The 17,621-nt window shown below is 36.4% G+C and overlaps 3 protein-coding genes across 3 annotated transcripts; 2 read left to right on the top strand and 1 right to left on the bottom strand.

Annotated features, from left to right (window-relative positions):
- The first annotated feature begins 5 nt into the window (after positions 1-5).
- LOC133830139 (uncharacterized) lies at positions 6-2,173 on the top strand. The gene is made up of 2 exons (XM_062260061.1): positions 6-923; positions 1,004-2,173. The coding sequence occupies exons 1-2, from the start codon at positions 124-126 to the stop codon at positions 1,635-1,637; spliced, it is 1,434 nt and encodes a 477-aa protein (XP_062116045.1). The 5' UTR covers positions 6-123; the 3' UTR covers positions 1,638-2,173.
- A 128-nt stretch (positions 2,174-2,301) lies between these two features.
- On the bottom strand, positions 2,302-5,480 carry LOC133830140 (uncharacterized). Its single transcript, XM_062260062.1, has 10 exons — positions 5,120-5,480; positions 4,563-4,588; positions 4,223-4,307; positions 3,919-4,128; positions 3,630-3,752; positions 3,499-3,556; positions 3,268-3,341; positions 3,054-3,142; positions 2,901-2,973; positions 2,302-2,655 (listed from the first exon to the last, which is right to left on the bottom strand). Exons 1-9 carry the CDS (start codon positions 5,261-5,263, stop codon positions 2,904-2,906), a joined length of 879 nt encoding a protein of 292 aa, XP_062116046.1. The 5' UTR covers positions 5,264-5,480; the 3' UTR covers positions 2,302-2,655; positions 2,901-2,903.
- A 677-nt stretch (positions 5,481-6,157) lies between these two features.
- LOC133831966 (uncharacterized) lies at positions 6,158-15,251 on the top strand. Its single transcript, XM_062262366.1, has 3 exons — positions 6,158-6,421; positions 6,500-6,969; positions 15,171-15,251. The coding sequence occupies exons 2-3, from the start codon at positions 6,523-6,525 to the stop codon at positions 15,249-15,251; spliced, it is 528 nt and encodes a 175-aa protein (XP_062118350.1). The 5' UTR covers positions 6,158-6,421; positions 6,500-6,522.
- The last annotated feature ends 2,370 nt before the right edge of the window (positions 15,252-17,621 follow it).

Raw genomic sequence — 17,621 nt, forward strand, 5'->3', positions numbered from 1 at the left:
CTATAGCTTCAATGGATAAAACATCGGCGAAAAGCAGAGCACGGCAATATACATATTTGCACTCACTTCACTTCAATCTCTTCCTCGTTCAATTCCCTTCCACTCAATAATAATTACCCAATAATGCTCAAATCAACCTTCAATCCTTTTTTCTCAGCCTTTCCCGCCAATGTCAGAACCAGAAAACAGCCTTTTCATGTTATCCTTAGTTCTTTCTCACAAATCCCTACAACTGTTCGACAAAATGCCTCACCGAACGACCCTACTGCCATCCTTCTACAGCATCATCTCTCCCCTGCTTCTGCTTACATTCACCTTCCCTTCTGTCGAAAACGCTGCCATTACTGCGACTTTCCCATCGTTGCTCTTGGCTCTGCTTCCAGCCAAACCGAGGACGACCCTCGAATGGTGAACTATATAAATCTTCTCTGTCGAGAGATTATGGCGACAAAAGCAGAAAACAAGACCAACCCACCTCTTAAAACGGTGTTTTTTGGGGGTGGCACTCCTTCTCTGGTACCGCCGAGGCTTGTTTCGTCGGTTTTGGAGACGTTGAGATTGCAATTTGGGTTGAGTTCAGATGTTGAGATGTCTATGGAAATGGACCCTGGGACTTTTGATGTTGTGAAATTAAAGCAGCTCGTGGAATTGGGTGTCAACAGGGTTTCACTTGGAGTTCAGGCATTTCAAGAAGAGTTATTGAAGTCTTGTGGGAGAGCTCATGGTCTCAAGGAGGTGCATGAGGCTATTGAGATTGTTGACTCTTGTGGGGTTGAGAATTGGAGTGTGGATCTAATCTCTTCCCTTCCCCACCAAACTCCAGAAATGTGGGAGGAAAGTTTAAGGCTTACTATCGAAGCTCGACCCACCCATGTGTCTGTATACGATTTGCAAGTGGAGCAAGGCACAAAATTTGGATTGCTGTAAGTAAATAGTGGAAAAATGATAAAATAATAGCTTCAATTTCTATGCATATTTAATTCTGAATTTTGGATATTTGCAGGTATAAACCAGGGGAGTTCCCATTGCCTTCTGATTCACAGTCAGCTGATTTGTATAAAATGGCATCAAGAATGCTTTCTGATGCTGGTTATGCTCATTATGAGATTAGTAGTTACAGCAAAAGTGGGTTTGAGTGCAAGCATAATGTAACTTATTGGAAAAACGTACCTTTTTATGGTTTTGGCCTTGGTTCAGCTAGCTATGTTGGAGGGCTGAGATTTTCTAGGCCAAAAAGCATGAAAGGGTACAAGGAGTTTGTGGAAAATTTGGAGAATGGGATGGTAGAATGCCAGAAAAACAATCACATTGATTTCAAGGACACTGCCACGGATGTTGTTATGCTATCTCTAAGGACGGCCAAAGGCCTGGATTTGAAGTCTTTCGGAGAAGCATTCGGTGACTCCCTTGTTGTTTCTCTTTGTAAAGCGTACAAACCTTATATAGAAAGTGGGCATGTAGTTGGCTTGGATGTGAAGGGAAGAGCCTTATCTGCAGAAGAATTTGACTCCCTGCTACCTAAAGAGGACAAGGAGAAAATTCAAAAGGAACTTGCTTATATTCGACTTAGTGATCCAGATGGTTTCCTTCTATCAAATGAATTAATATCCCATGCATTTGGAGTCATAGCTCCATAGTATCTGATCCTTCTAGATCCTTTGTGATTAAGAGAAGTTCAGAAAAAGAAAAATGCATGTATGTCGTATGACCTGATGATATACAGAGATTAAGACACAATGATACCAACTTGTCCATGGCATTAGCCTAGGATGGCCTGATTCATTATTGCCATTCTTTAACATTGTTGGTGGTGAAGAGAATCGTGTGGTGTTGAAGGAACAAAGGAAAGAAACTAAGACAGCAAGAAATGTTATCTGCATTGAAGGTATTATGAACTATGGAGCATGATGACAAGGAGCAAATACAGACTAATAAACAGTTTCAATCATAAAAAAGGGTAAGCGTAATTTACTAAAGATCAGCTCTGTTGCAGCCTAACGAGTGAAGAAAATGAATTAAACTCCGGTTACAGGATTAGACATTTGAAGTATGACAAAGCTGTTAATGCAATTTTTTGCCTTTTTTTTCCTTTCAATTATTACTTGCTGACACACATTGTAATCTATTAGTAAATGAACATGTAAGTCGATTTATAAACATCTTCATCAAAGTATCATATTTGTGTTCATCAGTTCATCAAATTATCAACTTTGTTTTGTCGATTTTAAAAATGGTCATTTATCATTTTTTTTTAACAAAAGAGAGCATTCAATCATTCATTTAAATATTTATGAAATCCTCTTGGGGAAAAAATCAAGGTGCTATGGTATTTTGGTGTCAAAATACATGTAATGTACATTTAGCGGAATTATTTGATACATCACAAACCTAAATTGGACAGGTATTATTATACATGTACAAAACAAACCATTAAAAAATTCATCAGCCAGAACCTTTACTAAGGTAAAAGTATGACATATGTAGGCCCCTGTAGTTTTTAGTTGGTGATGTAGCTGAGGTTGGTTTCATGCAAGGACTTGAGTAGTGCAATCAGTACACCGCTTTTGCTGCGAAAATTGTGAGAGCAAGTCCAATTGGGACAAGGAGATCATGATTTTGATCTGTCCATCTGATAGATGGCTTCCAAAGCATAACCTTCACAATAGAACCAGTTGAGTCAATTATATTAGACTGAAATGTCATGTTTTAAAAAATGAATGATGCAACCAAGACTCATGGAGCCAATAAAATCATTAATAGAATAGCATTACACTTGATTAGATCTGAAAAGAAAAAAAAACATTTCCAAGGTACACATTATCTCTCAAAGCATGTAAAAAATGGCATTCTCTCACAATTTATGAAATGAATTTCACAAGACGCAATCTAGTATGGATTACCAATTACGAAGATTTGGTTTTCCGCCCAATTGGTGAGATGCGTTTCAGATCCTGGGTCCTCATTCTCATCTCTCTGTGTATCACAACAAATTAGTATTTGAAAGAACTCACTTGACTGTAAATGAGGTCTCTCTAAAAATTACAAAGTGATACCTTTGGTGCAAAAAAACAATAACATAGAAAATAGGGAGCAACATCAAAATCAGTATTGAAGTAGCCAGGTATAGTACACTTGTTTCTTTCTGCATGAATGGGGAAGTGTTACTACTACTATACATATAATCTGACAAACATAAATAATAGTTTAAGGAAAAATAAGATTAGAGAAACACCAGGAATTTACAGAAGAAGCAAACTGAAGCCTTACCTTGCCTCCCCTTGAGAAAGGTTTTAGTTTCCCCAAGCAAGTGTGAGCATCACAAAATTGATGCAGAAAGAATTCTGAAGATGAATCAGAATGTTAATATAAGTAGGACAAAGTAAGGACTTCATGATTAGTTCCTCAAACGTGCACTATTAATATAAAGAAAACGACAGTGTATAAGAATTAAGCACAAAGACATCGTTCCAAAATCCCTCTATATAAGTAGAAAATTACCATGAAGGCGACTTGCTGAGGGTCCCCGGTTAATGGGGAAACAGCTGTCAGCAAGACTCTGCACAATTCCAACCATTAGATACAAACAAGCAAGGCGAAGTGGTTAGAATCAACAAGGGTAGCAAGCAAACCTCACATAAATAGCGATTCCTTGCAACTGCTGCAGGATTGCATTTGGTTTTGCGTGACTTGGTATTTGTCACATGGTCACAATGTAGTGCCCCACATAAATCAGCTAAGCACTTGCTGCCATTCTGCGTTCAATAAAAGTTTATTATCCATAGTGTCAGTAAAAAATACAAGACAGATATTGTCACATGACAACAAAAACTTAAAAAAAAAATGCATAATGCACCTACATAACAAGCTAATTAACTTCCATGGAAGAGTCAAGACAGAAAAATGATCTGGTCTACATACAACATTAAGAAGATTATAGTGTCTGCTCTCAAAATGCTGATCGAGAAACTTTTCAGCACGGAAGCTTTTCTTACAGTATGCACACTGCCATTCATTTGTATCCACATGAACCTTGTGCTCCTCCTGATCTCTAAAGATGTCGTTGTCATGGTGAAGTCGACACTTGTTTGGAATCTGATAGTGTGCTTGTTCCACAAATGGCATCAAGTACTAGATGATACACAACAACAGTTGTTATTCATATAAATATATATATTTATTGCATGGTGAAAATCTGTAATGAAACTCAGCATTTGGTTCTTACATCCTCAATGATTTTCCATGCTACTCTACTTCTTTCCCTGGAACAATGTACTTCCAGAGCATCTTCCTTATCTTGTATTAATGTTCTAACATAAAAATATATAACAAGATTAGGCAGCCTATACGTCAAACTGTAATGGCAGTTATTAGCACTCTCAAAGGCAGTCAAGCATTCTACATAATTTTTCTGATGATAAGAAAACGATACAGTTACTACAACCAGTATGGTAAACAATCAAACGCATCTTTACATCATCCAAATTTATCTCAAGACCCACTTTACTTAAAAAATCAACTATTTACAACTTGGCTTGGCCAATTTAAACACAAGAAAATTATACCTTGAACCGTCAGATCCTTCTTCTGCCTGGATCAAAAATACACAAAGCTTAGTAAGCAAAACATAACATAGCATATCAATAAATGCATAACGATATCCAGATGAATGCTCAAGAAATACTCATGCACCAAGAACTGAAAGAGCAAAGCCTGAAACTGATCATACAGAGTCCTCCAATGCATCATACTAGAAAATGAACCAAAATTAAGAATTTAAGTAGCCACTAAGAGATCCACAAGCACTTACAGAACTGAAAATAACTATATAAACATTTAACTTCACTGCCCAAAACAACACTTCATTCTTTCAGGGAAATCACCAAACAATTTACTGATAAATATTTCCTTGGGGCATACACATCTTAGCTGCCCAAAAATAGAACAGAAAATACATAACCACAGTTCTTTGTATCCAGTTCCTATATCATCCTTGAAGAACCAAAATATAGTGCAAAAAGAAAACAATTGACCTCAAAAACCAAAAACCCAATTCACAAAATTGAAGTTACCGCGAACACACAATTTTTCTATTTTATATATGTATGGAGGAAAAGGGTACCTGGTTTCCTTGGAGAAAAATGATCACCAAGAACGCAATGGAAGCAACTGCTCTAGCCTTCTTCATTTCTGTCAAAGGTTCAAACTTTAAGCTTTGAAAGAGGTTTTGCAAAATCCCGTTCCATTTGGACAAGTGTAACTTCATAACAAGGTGTTTGGAAGGCAGGAAAACCCCATTTCTAACCGGATTAGTAGAGTTCTTAGCACTGGTTAAGAATAGCTTGATTCCAATTCCTCGTTAGACTTGTACATCTCTGTCATAGCTCATAATTGCATGGATAGACAGAGGAAGAAAAAGAGAGGACGACGATGGGGCTGGGAATTGGAATTGGAATTGGGGGTTGTTCGGGGCGGCGCTGCTACGCGGCGAAACCGGTGAAACTTAATAAACGACCATATCTTGTAAAAACGACAATATTTTAATAGAAAACGATGAGGTTTTTTTTTTTTTTTAGGAAATTTGATTAATCATGCTTACATTAGCTTAATAATTAAAATTTGAACCAAAGTTAACCACCATATGATATCAATGCTCATCTTTCATTTAATACCAAAAATACCCCTCTCATAACACCTTTCCTCTCTATTCTCCCTCTTCCTCTCTACCTCTCTTCACCATACATTCTCTCTCACTCTCTCTTCACCATACGTTTTACACATAAGATTTTTATACTAAAATCTTGCAAGAAAGATACACATTCGGACATTGTGGATTGTTTGAGGAGAAACACCAAGCTTTGTGTTATTTTTGCTCATAGTGAAGAGATTAAATGGGTAAGTGATTTTCTTTGATTCTTGTTGTTGTTGGTTGCTTTTATGATTCATAATGCTGTTTAGATGTTGGATCTGTAGTTTGTTGGTATTTTTTGCTGTTTTTTTGGGTGAAAATCGTGTTATGTGAAAATCTGCGTTTTCTTGGGTTCCCTGAGTTTTTTTCTAAATGCTCGATAGTGTCCGATAGAGACCCGATACAGGCACGATAGTTGTTGAGTTTCAAGGTTAGGGATGAAGGTCCGATGGCAACCCGATGGTTGCCCGATATTTTGGTTACCCGATGGTTATAAAGGTACGATGGCTACCCGATAGTTGCCCCGATTATTATTTTAAATCTATACACCCTTTTAAGTACGATAATGGATCGATAGTAGTCCGATATATGCTCGATTGTTATTATTAAGTTACTGCGGACCTAATAGTACGATGGTACTCGATGTTACCCGATACTTGCCCGATATTAGTGTTTTAAGTGATCAAAAACATAAATAAAACTTTGCCCGATACCGCCCGATATGGCCCGATACTGGTACGATGCCAAAACATTTGAACTAAATTTCGACATTTTGTTGCCATTTACTGATTTTTTTTTCTTTGTACATGATAGGGTCAACTTTGTTCGCGTACTTAATGTATAATGGTGTTTGGGAGCGTGAAGGTAGAGATTGGGTTTTTAATGGAGCCGAAAATTTAACGTTCGAGTTGGAGAAGGACATAACTTACTCACAACTTGTTGAACTTCTGTACTCAGAGCTGGAGGTTGACAAAGTGCAGTATGACCTGAAATTAGAAGTGAATTATAAGTACATGAAAGGGTTAATGTATCGGCCTGAACTTATAAGGAATGACAAGGGTGTAAGCTTATATTTGTCAATGCTTTTGAAGAAGCCAGATGAATTTGTTCCCCTTTTTGTGACTTTGGTGGAGAAGAATATCATTGTTGATCGTAATCCTCCACCAAGTACTGTTAAGGATACTCGTAGTGAGGTTGGGACTTATGTTCCAGAAACAAATCCGGAGGTGCTGGTAGCCACTGCTGTACCTGAATCAAACCCTTTCATACCGATAGTTGATCATGTAGCACAGATGCCATTTCATGATGATTTTCCTGATTGTCCTGACCCTGAAAATGATTTTGAGGGCAATGACGACCAAGAAACAGAGGTCCGTTCTCAAGGTTTGAGCCTGAGTCCACTGTCGTACCAAATACCGAGGCAAACAACATGTAGAAGTAGACCCCGTAGAGAAGATCGCCAAACACCTGGTACTAGTAGTAGTCGTCCAGACGGAACAAATGATGCTAGAGAATTTAGTGATCCACTCTCTTCTTCGACATATTATAGTAAATTCAAAGCTCAGATGTTTACAAGAGAAGACATTGAGGATAATAGTCACTATATATCTATGGGTGGCACATCGGGCGGGGAGATTCATTTAGGAAAGTTTTTCAGAGACAAGGAACATTTAAAGAAGGTTGCTGGCTTGTTTGCAATGAAGAAGGGATTCGACTTTATAGTTAAGAAGTCTGGTACTGATGTTTGGTATATTACATGCAAGGATCCTGATTGTGGGTGGAGGTTAAGAGGGAAGAAGAAGCAACTTTCTAACATGTTCGAGGTGACAACATTTGAAAATGTACACACATGTTCCCTCGATGTTCGAAAAAAAGATAACCGTCAAGCATCACCTTTGGTAGTTGCCGAACTGATCAAGGATAAATTCTCAGTTAACGGTTCAGATTATTTAGCCTCCAAAATAAGAGAAGATATGAAGAATTCTTTCGGGATCGAAATGAGTTATGAGAAGGCTTGGAGATGCAGAGAGAAAGCACTCCACATAGTTAGGGGTACGTCTGAAGCTTCATATTCGAAGTTACCTGGGTACTTGCACATGCTGCAGTTGAACAATCCCGATTCCATTACTGATTTCAAGGTAGACGAGGGTCGCTTCAAGTATTGCTTTTTTTCTCTGGGTGCTTGTAGGCGAGGATTCAAGTTTTGTCGACCTGTTATATGTATTGATGGGTCCTTCTTGAAAACTAGGTATGGTGGCCAAATGTTGTGTGCCGTGGCATTGGATTCAGACAGCCACATATTTCCGATTGCTTTCGCAATAGTTGACAGTGAGAACCACGACTCTTGGACCTATTTCATGAGGAAGTTGAAACAAGCGATTGGTGATGTTGAGAACTTAGCATTCGTATCGGATAGGCATCAAAGCATTGTTCATGCTTTGGAACTTGTCTTCCCTGATGCACCCCATGGCACATGCTACCACCACATTATTATGAACGTGGCTAGCAAGTTCAAGACTGATTGCTTCACGGATCATATTTACAGTTGTGCATACTCGTATAAGAAGACAGATTTTGAAAGAGAATTTGAGAAGATAAAAGCAATGGATGTTCGAGTTGCACTATATCTTGAGGGCATTGGATTTGAAAGATGGGTTCGTGCGTACTTTCCAGGGGACCGTTACAATGTAATGACAAGTAATTGGGCTGAAAGTTTCAACAGCAAAACTAAGGACGCAAGAGCCTTCCCGATCACTGCTTTTGTTGAATTCATCAGGTTTACTATTCAAACATGGTTTGCTACTCGAAAGGAAAACGCTGAAAAGTGTAGCATGACTCTATCACCAGTTATGGAGGGGGACTTGTCATGTCAATTTGAGAAATCTCGGTTCTTAAGCGTCGACAGAGCTGGACCTTATACATTTAATGTCCACCCCGGAGGAACAGTTCAGAGCGGTGGTATAGTTGATTTGGAGGCACGACAATGCAGTTGCGGCCTATTCCAAATCATGAAGATTCCTTGTCCACATGCATGTGCTGCTGCTCAAGAACGAAATATTAGCATGTACGCATTATGCTCTCAATATTACACAAGAGAGAGTTGGAAGAGCACATATGAGGGGACAATTATGCCAGTTGGTGATGAGGATGATTGGGAATTGCCTGAAGACATTAAGAACATCCAAGTTGGAGTACCGATTGAGAAGAAACCTGTAGGCCGACCGAAGAAGCAAAAGGTCGGACGAATTAGGAAAAATCGATATCCTTCTAATGGAGACAAGGTTGTGATACAACGATGTTGTAGCAAGTGTGGTGGTAAAGGGCACAACAAAGCGTCTTGCAAGTACCGAGGTTAACTTGTTTTGTTTGTATTCTAGTTGACCTATTATGTTTTATTTCTGCTTGAACTAGTAATATTTGTTATGTGCTGGATTTTGCAGGTTTTTTTCTGTTTTTTTCTCCATTATGAAACTCTTAAATATGTAATAATCCAGTGTTGGTTCGATAGTGCACGATGCTGGTACGACAATGCACAATATTGTTTGTTGTATGATTATTTAAATGTATCTTACAATATGGTACGACGTTGCTCGATGTAGTACGATAGTTAATGTACGACATTAGGGTACGATAATGTACGATATTGGTCCGATAATGGTACGATGGTATGGTTTCAGTACAGTTTCGTGAAATTTGTGAGGCATGTGAGGGTACGATAGAGTACGATAGTGATCGACGATAGTACGATGCAAAGATTAAGCACATTAAAATGTAGTAATTACAAAAAGAGCAATCAAAAAGATTATACAATTCAAAAAAATTAAGACCGTTCAACATAAGTTTTGGTAGAATAAGTCTACACACCACCTTTGCCTAAAAAGTTTCATATTATTGTCAGTTACATTATCAAATGGTAGTTGTAGAAGCTTATGTTCAATATGCTCAATTACGTAACATCCGCAATCGCCACTGCATTAGAAAATAAACAATAATTTAATAAAGTTTTGTAATTAAGAAATAATAATTAATATGTGATATTTAATAAAGTTCACCTGGATTTTGTTTGCGGTACGAATTCACGTGGAATGAGTTTCCAATCGAAGGGTCTGACCTGACTCTCTGATGCTGTCAACTGAGGCGCGAGTATAACGTCATGGTTCTCAAATAAACCGGACTGTCGCAAGACCGACGGGAAAATGGTACACCAGTCAACCATCAAGCTGATCAAATCGTTTTCGGAAATTGATCCGATACTGGAGTCAAAGATGTTGAGCATCCACCCATTCAGGTCTGCCTCTACAGCTAGCCAATGCATTTGGTCTTTCAAGAAGAGGGCAAAATAAATGAACTCCTTGTTCTGCCAACTCGGTAAGAACTGGACTGCATCACCCCTAACCAGGTCCAATATACTGTCATCCCAACTAAATCTAGAATAGTCAGAACCTGGAAAAGCGTCCCACCGACCCTTCAATGATTCGGGAAAAATTGTAGGCATAACAACACATTTCTGAGGGTACACGTTAGGATAAAATTCTAGACGCCTCCTCATGAGATGGAATGCTGCATCTAAATGCTACATTAAAGGAAAATTAAGTCAGTAACCACATTATCATACCAAAATAAATAAACAAAAAACTATCAGACATGAATATAGTAACTATCGTACCATAATCGTACCCCAATCGTACATGAATATAGTAACAATAAAACCTTCTATCGTACCCATATCGTGCTAATGTCGTACCATCATCGTACCTTTACGGCAAAAACTAGTATTATACACCATCGTACCCACTAGCGTCCCTGAATCGTACCATCGTCGTACATTATCGTACTACCATCGTACCTATATCGTCCCATTACAAATTCTAAAATTACGATGGTAATAGTAACTACTTAACAAATTATATCGTACCACTATCATGCTAATGTCGTACCACCATCGTACCATTGACATATAAACAGTTTATAATTTTACACTTATAATTATCGTACTACCATCGTACACAAATCGTACCTATATCGTACCACTACATATAGAAACATTTAAATAAATTTTCAACATTATTTAATTATGAAGTTATAGAAAACTTACAGAGTCAGAAAGCCATGTCCTCGGAGTATGCAGTTTCAGGAACCAAGCAGCATCGTGTGTCCCTGAGAAGCATTCCCTCGGATATTTATTCCCAATGGTGCCAAGCAACCACTTGTGAAAGGTCATAAGTAATTTACCATCAACAACCCTCAATGGATCCACATTCACTGCTGTCTTCGATTTCTTATTCCTTTTCCTCATTGCAGTGTACTCATCGAACCACCTAGGTCTCTTTCTTTCTCTCCTCTTCTCCGGTGCTGGTGGAGCTATTAGGGGTGAGCATCTAAACCGACAAACCGCGGTGACCGACCGCACCGCACCATACTACACCGCAAACCGCGGTGTCAAAAGTGTAATGGTTCGGTATGGTTTGTATTTTAGCTAAACCGCGCGGTGCGGTGCGGTGTGCGGTTTGGCGGTGTGAAATTTTGGTTTGCACTGCACCGCACCGCATACTTACAAATATATTAAAAAAAATAAACTTTACATATATACCATTTTTTATAGTTACCCAATATGGGAGACTTGTATATTTTTTTTGTGTTTCACTAAACTTAATTGATAACTTGTGATGTTGTTTAGAACTTATTAAGGATTTGTTATGAACTAAGGATTTAGTATTTTTTTTTAAATTTAAATTTTGTTATGGCATATTTTTTAACACAAACCGTGGAAAACCGCCCAAACCACACTGCAAAAAATGGTTTGGTTTGGTCGGTTTGGTGCAACCAAATCACACCGCATGGTGTGTTCTAGTTACTAAACCGCACTTGTGGCGTGGTGTATTAAAAAGTGTTCAAATCGCCCAAACCACACCGTGCTCACCCCTAGGAGCTATGTTTAAGAATTGTACTTCAGAATCTTCAGTATCTCCGATTACAGTAATTTGCATATCCTCTGGTGTGCGAAAAATGTGATCATCTACATCATCAGGTCTGTAATCGTTAGGGAGAATGTCTTCATCTACAGGAGACTGAGGGCCTTCTTCAGTGGACTGAGGGTGTGGATCTGGAACTGGCCTACTAAGATCTTCCATCATTGTCATCAGCTTCTGCAATTGACCCAAGATCTCGGACTGACCTTTAATAAGGGCACTTTGTTGCCCTTCAACCTTTTCCAACCTGGCCAAAATCATAGAGTAGCCTGGTTGCTCAGCTTGGGAGGAGGTGCTGGCATGAGGTGTTGATGGGGGAACCTCAGGTGCCTTAGGTTGAGCTGGTGGAACCTCCTTAAAAATATTTGCTGCTTCTGCTTGCTCAGCTAACTTTTCAGCAAGCTTTTCAGCCTGGCTCTGTAAGGCTTCCTGTGTAGGCTGTCCATCGGGACCCACCTCTAGTTCCTCTAACCCCATGTCCACATACAATGGGGCTTCATTGTCTGTAAGGGTCCTCACATACTGTTCTTCAGCAGGTCGGGCACATAGGTAGGGGTATACTGTCAACTGCCACAAAAAACAATGCATATTTAGATTGGAAAGTAAAACAATATAAAAAATAAGTAATTGTCATCGGTGAAAAATGGTACACTATCGTACCCCCATCGTACCCCAATCGTACCATATCGTACCCATATCATGCAATTATCGTACCCATATCGTACCCATAACATAACAATATCGTACCCGTAAGTGAGAATTACTTGCTAACTATCGTACCATCATCGTACAACATCGTACCAATATCGAACCTCTACAACTACATTAACAAAGAATGCATATCGTACCCCCATCGGACCATCATCGTACCAAATCGTACCCCTTAGCCAGTTTTCAAACTGTTGACAAAAAACCACAAAATAACCCCATAATCGTACTCAAATCGTACCCTATCGTATTCCTATCGTGCAGTACCCATAAAATTGCATATCTAGAAAAAAATATAGAACATTCAAAAGTAAAGTAAAAGCTCACCTTTTTGGCAAACAACTTAATAAGTTGCTCTTTGTGTATCTCTACTTTCTCCTTGCTCTGCCAGTTGATCATTCTTGGAATGTCTTGGCCCAATCTCACAGCATAATCCTGACCCAACTCAATGATGGACTCAAAAGCCCAATACTGCAATGCTGCAGCATACCCATAAATAGAGTACTTGGCCTCCTTCTGAGTCTTTCCTTTCTCAATCTTCTTCTGTAAATGCTTCTTCATTTCAACAAAGTCTTTTTGACAAGTTTGTAACAACTTCTGGTATGATATCTTCCCCCACGGCAACTGGAAAAAGAAGTCAACGTCGTCTACCATCTTCAGCATGTCAGTCCAAACCATCAACTTCTCCTCACGACCTTTCAAAACACCCTCAACTAATAAGCACAAACCCATCTTGTACACATCATCAACTATTTGACAACTCTCAAAAGTTCTGCGCAGTTGCCCTATGCTCACTGGGGAATGACCATTGAAGTACTCAAGAATCAACCGATCCGAAGTGGTCTTCGCTTTAATCTCAGCTTCAGACGGTCCGGCCTCAAAATTTAAACCAGTAACTAAAGCGAACTCCAATTGGCTAAATCTACATCTTTTTTTCCCAATATAAAACTGGACTTCGTCAGTCTTTTCCCCTCTGAATTTGTGCAACAACAGCTGATGGACTAAGGCACCAGAAAAATTTAATGGTTCCGCCATGAAGAACAGTTTGAAAGGGGATTCCTTCACCCTATCCAATAAACCACACTGTATACATTTTGCTTTAATCTTTGGAAAGTACCAACTGCCGCGCCAAGTGATACGTCCCGTAAAATGTTCCTCTACTGGAACTATCAGTTGTGGAGGTCTTAAGTTCTGCATAAAACAAATAAATACCCAATTAAATAGAATAACAAAAAAAAACATCAAATTTTATATTCTGCAATATACTATCGAGCAACTATCGGACACTATCGCACCATATCGGACACCAATGAAAAACTGGAACTATAACATTATCGTGCACAATCGTACCTCACATCGTATACCATCGGAATATAACAACACAACCATTTGTTCCCACTATCGGGCATACATCGTACCCAACATCGTACCCTATCGTACCTCTATCTTCAACCTCAAGTTATCAGAAAACACAAACCTATCGTACCACCGTCGAACCACTATCGTACCCCTATCGTACACTCATCTTCAACCTGAAGTTATGAGAAACACAAATACTATCGTACCCCTATCGACCCACTATCGTACCCTATCGTACCTCTAAAAAACCTAGAATTTTTTTTCAAAATTTTACGGTTTATCAGATTTCACACAGTCAAATTCAACAATACATACTATAACATTTTCCAATGGAAAAGAAATTAAAAAAAACACATACCCTAGACATTTTTGCGTAATGGGGTGTCGGTTTTTCTTCTCCGGTGAGGCTTGGTTTTTATTCGTCTCCGGTGGGGATTTTTCCGACCGTCGGGTGAGGGAAAGAGAAGTGTCGGGTGATGGTGGGTGAGGGAGAGAGAAGCGTCGGGTGTGAGTAGTTATGTTGCTCGATGGTTTTCTGGGAGTGAAGAGTTTTGGGAGGGAACGGGAAATGGGCAGGGGAAAAGCCGAAAGGTACAGTTTTTATTTAAGTTTTTTTATCACTATCGTGTACCATCGTGTACCATCGTACTATCGGGCAAGCATCGGGCACTTATCGGGTACCATCGTGTACAATCGTACTAATAGGTCCGCATTAACTTAATAACAACTATCGGGCATGCATCGGACTACTATCGATCCATTATCGTACTTAAAAAGGGTTCGTAGATAGAAAATAATAATCGGGCAACCATCGGGTAGCCATCGAACCTTAATTACCATCGGGTAACCATACATATCGGGCAAGCATCGGGTGGCCATCGGACCTCACCCCTAACCTTGAAACTCAACAACTATCGTTCCTGCATCGGGCCTCTATCGGACACTATCGGGCATTTAGAAAAAAACTCAAGGAACCCAAAAAAACGCAGATTTTCACAGACCACGATTTTCACCCAAAAAACAGCAAAAAATACCAACAAACTACAGATCCAACATCTAAACAGCATTCTAAATCATAAAAACAACCAACAACAACAAGAATCAAAGAAAATCACTTACCCATGTGTATCTTTCTTGCAAGATTTTAGAGAGGAAAGGTATGGGATTTTGTTATGAGAGGGATATTTTTGGTATTAAATGAAAGATGAGCATTTGTATCATATGGTGGTTAACTTTGGTTCAAATTTTAATTATTAAGCTAATGTAAGCATGATTTATCAAATTTCCCTTTTTTTTCACAAAAAGACCAATGCTAATTAGGGGTGAATCGGGTTTTCGGGTTTCTGGTGTATCGGGTTCGGGTTTTGCGGGTTTCAGGCAGAGGAAAGTGGTACTGAATCCGGTTCGAAATTTTCGAGTTTTGGGATGATTTTGGGTTTCTGGTTTAGTCGGGTTGGGTTTGGGCGGGTTTCGGGTGGGATTGGTCCAGAAATGGGCTTTGGGTCGATAACAGAAATTCTTGGTTTTAACCGTTTTTTATTTTTTTTAATGTTAACTTTAACGTAATATTATTATATTTAACATAATATTCTTATATTTAACGGTAGTTTATAAACACTTAAACTTAAATAAAATAAATTAAATAATTAGAAAAATTAAAATAAGATATTTTTGAGATATTTTACTATGATAATTATTTAAAAATAATAAATAATTAAACAAATTAAAATATGACATTTTCAGATATTTTATAATGATAATTATTTTAAAATAATAAATAATTAAATAAATTAAAATATGATATTTTTGAGATATTTTACAATAATAATTATTTAAAAATAATAAAATCATACGTTTTATAACTTAAATAAAACTTAATTAAACTTAAACTCACTTAATAGAATAATATCATATTAAACATATAATATAATTTGCTAAATTAGCAACAAATTACTTTTAAAAAAAAACTAGCAAAAAACTTAAATTTAAAATCCACGTATAATATTTAATATTACATTAAACATATAATATATAATCTCTTGTTGTCACTCCTAATTTCAAAAACTAGAACAAACATAAACTTAAACAAAAATAAATAAATTATTTAATTAAAATAAAATATTTATTTAAAATTTATATGACATTAATATAAATTTAATAAAAATAATTAATAAATTCTATAAATAAAACTAAGTAAACTTGCCTTGCAAGTTAATTGTATCTAGTATATAAAAAAGAGTATATATAAGAGAAATGTCATAATATTCTAATATTTAACGGAATGTATATTTAAAATTAATTAAAAATAGATATTTATTAATTATATTTATACAAATCCAAATATTATAAAATATCATTATTATAATAATATTTAATAAAAAAACTACATATTTAATAGTTATATTAATATAAATTCAAATGTTATAAAATATCATTATTATAACGAAAATTTCTACGATAAGACCTTCAAAAAGAGCTCTGCTGGTGGGGCTCTTTTGTGTTCTCAACCCGTGAATAGTTTTCGACGCGATTTTTTTTATGACCGTATATATTATAGTTATTTAGAGCATCCTGCAAATTTTCAGAAAATTCCAAATAATTTACAATGTCGAAAACTAGTTTAAAAACATGTTGTTGCACTCGTGACTAATTTTTTTATGCGCGTGGAAAATAGCATGTTTGAACCTAACTTTTGACACTATAAATTATTCGAAATTTTCTGAAAATTTGCAAATACTCTAAATAACTAAAATATACACGATTATAAAAAATATCGCTGAAAACTATTCACGGGTCAGAAAAATAAAAGAGTCTCACTGGTGGGGCTCTTTTTGAAAACCCTACCATAAAATGCTCTTATTATAATAATATATAATACACGACTAGATATCTAATAATTATATTATATAATTTTAAATATTATAAAATTTTATTATAATAAGAGAAATTGGTGAAAATAACATCTTTTTTTAAGTGATTTTGCACTCTGGTCTACTTTTGATAATTTTTTGCAAAATGATCTCTATATAAAATTTGACCAGATGTCTAAATTTTTCGACCAACTGTCTAAAATTTTCAACCGACTGTTTGAATTTTTCGACTAGCTGTCTAATTATAAGATGTCATTTTGCAAAAAATTATTAAAACTATGCTAGAGTGCAAAATGACTTTAAAAAATAGATTATTTTGCCAATACAAAACTAGATATTTAACACTTATATTAATTTAAATTTAAATATTATAAAATATCATTATAACAATAATATATAATACATAATCTTAATTTTAATAAAAAATTATCATATATATTTAAAAAGGTTATCATATTATATATATTTTAAAAAAAAGTTATAAACAATGTTTTGGTTTAATTTTTCTTTTAATATGTTTATGTCATTATTTTATATATAATATTTTTTATTTATTTAAAATTTATATAAGAATGAAACACATTTAATCAAAATAATTAATAAATCTATCTATATAAATATATAAAGGAGAGCTTCAAGGAGATTACGTGGCACTCTAAAATCTCTTCAAAGCACTTTTTCTATTTTCTCCTTTAATCTAATTTTTTTTTATTCATTTTATATTTCCTAAAATATGTTAACAATTAAAAATATCAACATATACACATATTAATTTGATTAAAAATTTATTTAGCTTAAATATCTTAACTACTTAATCGTTAAAAAATACTAAAAAAGTTAATTAAAAATTACGTAATAGTTTTTTGGTTCTCTATATGTTATACCCAGATTTCGAGCCATAGTAAATATGACCTCGAAAGCTGAGTTCGCAATAAATGGTCTCGTGAGGATTAGAGTATGATCTAGGATTGTAAATCGAGCATGCAAAGTATGATATATGATCTCGAATGAGGTGACCTCGAAATAATC

Source organism: Humulus lupulus, chromosome 4 (assembly GCF_963169125.1).
Source record: "Humulus lupulus chromosome 4, drHumLupu1.1, whole genome shotgun sequence".
Classification (NCBI taxonomy): Eukaryota; Viridiplantae; Streptophyta; class Magnoliopsida; order Rosales; family Cannabaceae; genus Humulus; species Humulus lupulus.

Excerpts from the sequence above, each read along its gene's own strand:
- LOC133830139 (XM_062260061.1), top strand. The coding sequence starts at position 124 with ATGCTCAAATCAACCTTCAATCCTTTTTTCTCAGCCTTTCCCGCCAAT. Across the intron at positions 924-1,003 it reads GGCACAAAATTTGGATTGCT|GTATAAACCAGGGGAGTTCC; the intron begins GTAAGTAAATAG and ends GGATATTTGCAG.
- LOC133830140 (XM_062260062.1), bottom strand. The coding sequence starts at position 5,263 with ATGAAGTTACACTTGTCCAAATGGAACGGGATTTTGCAAAACCTCTTT. Across the intron at positions 4,589-5,119 it reads TTTTTCTCCAAGGAAACCAG|GCAGAAGAAGGATCTGACGG; the intron begins GTACCCTTTTCC and ends TTTTTGATCCAG. Across the intron at positions 3,342-3,498 it reads CTCAGCAAGTCGCCTTCATG|AATTCTTTCTGCATCAATTT; the intron begins GTAATTTTCTAC and ends ATTCATCTTCAG.
- LOC133831966 (XM_062262366.1), top strand. The coding sequence starts at position 6,523 with ATGTATAATGGTGTTTGGGAGCGTGAAGGTAGAGATTGGGTTTTTAAT. Across the intron at positions 6,970-15,170 it reads TCATACCGATAGTTGATCAT|TCGGGTTGGGTTTGGGCGGG; the intron begins GTAGCACAGATG and ends TTTCTGGTTTAG.